The sequence below is a fragment of the Jaculus jaculus genome, chromosome 7 (genome assembly GCF_020740685.1).
Source record: "Jaculus jaculus isolate mJacJac1 chromosome 7, mJacJac1.mat.Y.cur, whole genome shotgun sequence".
NCBI classification, from domain to species: domain Eukaryota; kingdom Metazoa; phylum Chordata; class Mammalia; order Rodentia; family Dipodidae; genus Jaculus; species Jaculus jaculus.
Window position 1 is genome coordinate 26,422,901 of NC_059108.1, and position 7,754 is coordinate 26,430,654.

Genomic DNA, 7,754 nt, shown 5'->3' on the forward strand with positions numbered 1-7,754 from the left:
TCACAGGAGCAGCGGTTACCTGCACAAAGGCGAACCTGTAAACATTCCCTCATACAGCAAAGACATTTTCTTCTAAGTTTTCTATGACCCAGTAAATGACTCCTCAACCCATGCTCATGTAAACAACCCTAGTTAAGTCATTGGGACACCAAAAATAAAATAAAATAAAAGGAGAACTTGTTGAAAAGAGGCAATTGGGACAAATATGATCAAAATATATGTACGAAATTATCAAAAAGCATTTTAAAAGCCAAAATAATAAAATATTTTTATGAATTAAAAAATGCATGTAGCTGGGCGTGGTGCACTTGGAGGCAGAGGTAGGAGAATCACTGTGAATTAGAGGCCAGCCTGGGACTATAGAGTGAGTTCCAGGTTAGTGTGAGCTAGAATGAGACTCTAACTCTTGGGGGGAAAAAAAGTGCATAATATAGAGGCACTCAGTTTTTAATACACTCAAATTACTCAAAGGTTGTCTGAAAAAGTCATCTGGGATCCAGAAAAAGTTCCTTTCACTCATTCTTCTTTCTCAGGTTCTATGAAATATTTGAAGACAGGAAGAAAATTACTGAATTCACTTAAATTATTAGAAAACTGGACTTGCACCAAGACTACATGGTGAATTCCAGGTCAGTTGGGACTAGAGCCAGACCCCACCTCGAAAAACCAACAAATATAGCTATATTTGGACCCTTTCTCAAAAATTCTTACCAGAGTAAGTCCTAAAGTTGTAGCTGCTGCCACTCTGTGGAAAGGGTGGATGTAAAACTAAATGATCAATGATGACAGCGTTCTTTCCATTAACTGTCAGAAGGATAAGACTTTACTCTTGGGGAGTAACAATGCTGTTAGTAAGACCAGTATGTAATTCAACATTTGCCACTGTGGCTGCTAGCACAGCATTTTACCTTAAGCACACATTTGTAAATAATTAGCTTTAGTGAATAAGGCTGGGAAGTACAAACTATTGCCTATTATTAAATTAAACCACAAGATTGCTGTCATAGTGCTTGATATGCTATTTTGGCTTTTGGGGAAGGAGATATTATCATCAAATGATTTACTCAGGGGCAAGGGAAAGATCTCAGTGGGGGACTAAAAGCACTTGCTGGGCAAAGCCTGATGACATGAGTTTCAACCCCAGAACCCATATAAGCCCAGATACAGTGACACACATGGCTGTAATTCTTGTGCCTCTAAATCCCAAAGTTCACAGGCCAGTTATGCTGACATTCCCAGTGGCAAACAATATAGGAGACTTGGTCTCAAGGTGGAATGTGAGGACTGACACCCAGAGGTTGTTCTGACCACCACATGCACACAATGGCACACAGAACCATACATATTCCAATGTGTGTACGTGAGCACACACAGGTCTTATTCAGCTGTGGTCTCAAGTGTTCTTTGAATGCTAGATTGCTGATTAGCTGGGCAAGAAGTGCCCTTAGTACAACAGCAGCCTATCAGTTATGGGGATTACTGCCCTTTCTGAAGAGCTGAAGCCTGCCCCAAAGAGGGAACAGTTTAATGTGGTCGTTAAGTCTGTGGCTGGGGTAGACATAACCCCTAGTGAGGAAGCCACTGTTGCTGTTTCCTAAATGAACGTGTGTCCATCATAAACCCTCTAAATAATTCTGTTTATACTCATATATTCGTGTTACCCTCAGAATGGGTAAGAGTTTCTTACTACACCAGGCAGTGTTAACTGGACTTATAACTGGTCAGGTGTGGAGGACAAGGGACTCTTGGATGTGCAGCCATAAACGGAACACCTATATCATGCTCTCCAAGGCTCAGGGAACACGGGAAAGAGGGAAGGATAAAATGTAAGAGCTGGAGCAAGCCCAGTATAGTAGTAGGCTGTCTTGAGGGCATGATGTTGCCTTTATACACGGTTGAGCTCACAGCAGTTGTTTTTTTTCAGGGGGTGCTCCCAGTAGGCCCCAACCCTCACTGAGATCCTATAGGCCTATGATGGTAACTAAGCGGGAGGGACTCAGGAGAAGTGCCTTACTCTTCTTGAAAAGGGTATAAATCCATGAGAGTTTTGCATAACTATCATTCATATCTTATTTTGTTCTGAATTAACAGTATTATGTTGCTATAATTTGTTAAATTTGAACATGCATAAAATAAATCATTGGATTCATCTACTCTTCTCTTGATGAGTATTTGTGGTATTTTCAGATCTTTCCATGAAATGCTAGCATTCCATTCCAATTCCTTTGGTGGCTTCTGGCCAGTTCTGATACTATACTGTATATATAATGTGCTAATTAAAAAAAAAAAAAAGCTTAAGCCACAAGAAAAGTTCACTGGCTGGTATTTATCTCCCAGGCATGACTGAAATGTGCTGCACAAAAGGCTGGGTGGTCAATGCATAAGGTGGAAAGAGACCAAGAGGCCCTGAGGGCAAAGAATAAAAGGTAAGTATGCCTTTGAAACAGACAGCTGAACTGAAGCAGTTTTTGAACTGTTAAGTATAAAAACAGAACCTTTGTACTACTGAAACACCCACCAGAAACTTTCAAGTTCTGCACCTCTGCTCTTGTCCTGAGAAAACAATTGTTTTGATGTCAAAATCTGAAGCTAGAGCCAGGCGTGATGGCACATGTCTTTAAGCCCAGCACTCAGGAGGCAGAGGTAGGAGGATTGCCATGAGTTCGAGGCCAGCCTGAGACTACATAGTGAATTCCAGGTCAGCCTGGGCTAGAGTGAGACCCTACTGGGAAAACCAAAATATAAAAAAATAAATAAATCTGAGAGCTAGAGAAATGTCTTAGCAGTTAAGGTGCTTGCCTACAAAGCCAAAGGACCCAAGTTAAGCCAGATGCACAAGGGGGGCATACACATCTGGAGTTCATTTGCAGCAGCTGGAGGCCCTGGCATGCCCATTCTCTGTCTCTCAAATAAATAAAGAAAAAAAAATTTTTTTTTTAATTTGAAGCTGCTCAAACAACCTTTTGTTTTGGTAAACGTGTGTGTGTGTGTGTGGTATTGTGTGAGGTGTGGTGCATGTACATGTGCGTGAAGATACACATGCCCCATGCATGTGCATGCGGAGGCCAGAGCCCGTCAGGTTACTGGATGTCCTCCTCCTCATTCTCATCACTAACCCATGTATTTCCTGGAGATGGGGTTTTTCAACCCAGAGCTGTAGTCTGTGAGCAAGCCCCAGTGAGACCTCCACTTCCCTCAACCCTGTATACTGGGGTTACAGATAGGCGTGGGGACACCCAGCTTTTTAAAACTTGGGTTCTAAGGAGATGAACTTGACAGTCTCAGGCTAAAAGGCCCTCATGCTTAAGGGACAAGTGCTCCTAGCCACTATGCCATGCAAACACTGTATTATATAATCCAACTCACAAATTAATCACTTAAATTCAATATATCTAAAGAGAGACCTTCAACTGCTGCCACCATAGTAGATCACAGCCAGTGACTGGTTCACTCACCCTTGTTCCCAAATCCCTGTACTCTTTCCTTCATATCACTCTTTTCTAAGCTCTGTAACCAATAGTGAACCCTTAAGTGAAAATTTAAGATGAAAACCATAAACTGAGTATTTTGTCTACTTGTGAGTATGCAACAGCCTCCTTACCAGTACTTGTTCCTCCTAGAGTGAACCCAGTGGCAGGCTTAGATCCAAAGAGTCCAGTTCCAAAACCACTGGAAGGAGCAGAAGTGGCTGCTGGAGTTGCAGTGTTTCCAAGAGTTCCAAGATTGAGCCCCACAGGATTGCTTATTCACAAAAAATAAATAAACAAACAAAGTCTATGAGGACAATATTTACATAGGAAAAATGAACTCTTTGGGGTTATTTTCTTTCACATAACACATCTAATACTTATAAGATCCATAAAGAACAAAAACACTTCTAACTAATCAAGTTCAAATTATCCTGTTCTCCTTAAAAATAAATTCAGCTGTAAAATTAGTCTTAAATAATTTAATACTAAGCCTAGTGGCACTGGACTGTTATCACAGCTTTTTAGGAGACTGAAGTGGAGGGTTACAAGTTGATGACCTGGCTGGGCTACACATCATGAGCTTGGAGCCAGCCTGGGTAACCTAGTGAGTACCAAAACAGAAAAAAAAATAAAGAGGTTTAGGGATACAGCTCAGTGGTAGACAACTTGATTAACATGCATCAGGCCCCAGATTCAATTTCGTATTTAAAAAGTACACACCCACTTGAATTAAAAGAGGGGCTATGGATGTGGCTCAGGAGAGCTTGTGTAGCATGTAAGGGACCCAGGTGCAATCCCCAGCACTGAAAAGACTGTGCCAGAAGTAACAGGAGTATAAAGGCAGTGACCAAGATAACTCCAATTCAAAAAACGTGTTTTGGGCTGGAGAGATGGCTTAGCGGTTAATATGCTTGCCTGCAAAGCCTAAGGACCTAGGTTCTATTCTCCAGGTCCCATGTTAACCAGATGCACATCTTGGTACATGCATCTGGAGATCGTTTGCAGTGGCTAGAGGCCCTGGCACACCCGTTCTCTCTCTCTCTCCCCCTCTGTATCTAATAAATAAATAAATAAATAAATAAATAAATATACATACATATATATATATATATATATACATATATATATATATATAAAATGTTGAAAAAAATGTGTTTTGTCTGCCAGGGACTGAAATAACACCATTGTATTCTAGTCAGAATACCTCTCCAAGTTACTTAGGTCCAGGAGTCAACAATGCCACAATCAGCCCAAGGGGCCATTCAGATTTCTGCACACACTGGGAGACTAAGACACAATTCCCATTCAAACAGTAGAAATGCTATTTTGAATAGGGCTGCCCACCTACCACCCTAGTGGGCTTGTTAGATGGTCTCTGCTTTCATTATTTTATTCAGGCCTTTCCAAGCCCTGGGTAAATTCTTCTGCTGCATCACTTACCATCCAGGTGCTATCCTGGAAACTAAGGATGGAATGGTAAGATTCAGACTCTAATCTCAAAAATTTCCAGACAGACAGTCACTAAACTTCAGATTCTGTGTCCAAACGGTAGGGAATGGGGGGACAGTATAAAAACATCATGGAGCTTAAAATCTACCACAGGGGTAATACCACTAACAAGTAAACAATGGACACAATGAACTGACCTCAACTGTGGTAAGTGCTCTGAATACAAGACACTAGACTGTCAGGCCAGAAAAGACCTCTCTGGGAAAAAGACCATTTGAATCTCAAAAGATAAGCAGGTATTTATTTTAAGCAGAAGGAACTGGCCCTGAAGTGAGAAAGCTAAGCTAAGCACTCCAGGGGCACCAAGAAAAGGCTGTGTTGCTAGGGCAGTACTTTTAACTATCATTATGACTGACCACTGGAGGGGTAAAATTAGCAGGTCACAAGCATTCTTGTTAATGAAAACAGGTAAAATTGTCAAGTGATGCATGAAGCACGAACAGGTACCTTTCTCTGTACCTGTTTCGGTGACATACCTATGTGCATGGACTCGGTAGCATAAATGGAGAGGGTTTGGTTGTTCCCTAATAACAACAGAAGACCGGGCCAAGACCAATCTGAAGAAGACCACTGGGAAACCTTTTTTCTCCTTTTATTTTAACTTCATTCTAAGGACAGTGGCGAGTGACTGACTAGGTTACAATGGGACTTGGGGGGGGGGGCAGTCACAACTTAGTAAAGACTGATATAAAAGTAGATTTTCATCAGGCATGATGGCGCATGCCTTTAATCCCAGAACATGGGAGGCAGAGGCAGGAGGATTACTGTGAATTCAAGGCCACCCTGAGACTACATAGTTAATTCCAAGTCAGCCTGGGCCAGAGTGAGACCCTACCTCGAACCATCCACCCCCCCCCCAAAAAAGAAAAGGATTTTCTTCAGACAACAAATAGGATTTCATTGAAATAACCTATGTAGGAGTTGATGGGAGCAGTTTTTAATACAACACAAGAAAGGTGGTGAATCACAAGTTATTTTACAATCCAAATGAAGCCTAATTTTTAGAAAGTAACCAAGCAAGTATCTCTTCCTAAATAACAACAGCCTGGATCAGGGACTGGCAGTGGAAATGAAGCAAGTGGCAGCTGCAGAAATAAAACGATCAGGATTTGCTCATCAGAAGAGTAAACGAGGGAATAAGCAAGCTCCAGGTGCTCAGTGTTTGATTTTATTAATCTACAATATTCTTCCAGGAGAACCTCTGTCCGTTAGAGTACATAGTTCTTTTTCTTTAAATAGTTTTATTTACCTCTTTGCGAGGGAATAGGGGAAGGGGGAGACAGAGAAAGGCGAGCCAGGACCCTTTTGCCACTTTAAATGAGCTCCAGATGCACGTGCTACTTTGTGCTGGTAAGGACGTGAACTGGGGCAGCCAGGCTCTTCAAGTGCCTTTAACCACTGAGCTATCTCTCAAGCCCTAAGGTGCACAGTTCTTGATTTTTATATATTGTCTTTAGCTTCAATAAGTTGAGTGACAGTAATTAACTCACTCACTAAAATGGCTCTTTATCTTCAAAAAGTTGAGCGACACGGCTGGAGGGATGGCTTAGCAGTTAAAGCATTTGCCTGCAAAGTCAAAGGACCCAGGTTCGATTCTCCAGAACCCACGTTAGCCGGATGCACAAGGAGGTGCACATATCTGGAATTCGTTTGCAGTGGCTGGAGGCCCTGGCGCGCCCATTCTCTCTCTCTCTCTCTCCCTCTCTCTCTCTCTCTCTGTCAAATAAACAAATAGATATTTTTAAAAAATCGTCCCCCTCCACATCAATTTCTGGATAGCTCTAGTCTTATTTTAGTTACTTATAGATTGCATCCCTCAAAATGTCCTACTCCTTATTGCCCAGCAATAACCTATAATTTCATTCATTCTTTCATTCATTCATTGTTTCAACACCCGCTCTATTCCTGAAGAGTGAACACGGTGCAGGCTAAGGCCACAGGACCCCGGCCGGGCCAGAACGGGGACGTCAGCGGATTCTGGAAGTCACAAACGACCCCCGCCCCGCCCCCTTCACCCCGGCCGCCCGCGGGAAGACGGCTGGGGCACGCCGAGCCTCGCGGGGGACTGAGTCGGCCATGGAATTGTGCCTCATTACCTAGACGTCCCGGACCCGAAGGAGAATCCGCTTCCTGTGCCGGTCCCGCCGGCGGCTACGGTGGTGGAGCCCAAAGCTCCGGATCCGAAGGAGAACCCCGTGGACATGGTGGTCCCGGGCTCGACGCAAGTCAGCAAGCGGAGAGAGGCCGGGGCGGCTCCTCTCGCCTCAAAGCCGAGGTGGGCCTGGCAGCATAGCTCTCGCCCAGTACTAACCAGGCGTGAACTTCAGCCCCGGCGGAGGCGCACAGAGGCCGAAGTGGAGGTGCAGCAACGCGCTAAAAGCACGACGGGCGCTGCCCGCGCGCTCGGTGCACACCGGAAACGCGCGCCGCGCAGGGAACCCTGGGAAAGGGGCGGAGTCGGCGCTCCGCGCACGGCACTCTGGGATGTGGTGGAGTGGAAGCTTCGCCTACTGCCGAATGGGGCGGCTGTGAGACTCAACCGCGCGCGGAGACGCTTCCTTCTTTTTGTGGCGCGGTCTTGTCGGGTTCTTGACTGATGGCAGCTAGCAAAGGTTGCCTCGTCCTGTCGTCTGCCTGGAAGCATGTGCAGAATCCTGGGGGTGCGGAGGGCCCCCTTGATCACCTCTACGGCCCCATAGGCTCTTAGTGGAGGTGGAGCACGCGGGAGCAGGGGGGTCGGTGAGCGGGGTGCATCCTGCCCACGGCCCTGTCTCC

General features: G+C 44.5%; 1 protein-coding gene across 2 annotated transcripts in view; it reads right to left on the reverse strand.

Annotated features, from left to right (window-relative positions):
• Nup58 (nucleoporin 58) overlaps positions 1-7,394 on the reverse strand; it is a 46,090-nt gene extending 38,696 nt beyond the window's left edge. For both annotated transcript variants that reach the window (XM_045154121.1, XM_004670532.2), the window contains exons 1-2: positions 7,076-7,394; positions 3,602-3,741 (exon numbers count right to left, since the gene is read on the reverse strand). In XM_045154121.1, coding sequence (XP_045010056.1) covers positions 3,602-3,741; positions 7,076-7,182 — 247 coding nt within the window. In that variant the 5' untranslated portion in view covers positions 7,183-7,394. The remainder of the gene's footprint in view (positions 1-3,601; positions 3,742-7,075) is intronic.
• Positions 7,395-7,754: the final 360 nt, after the last annotated feature.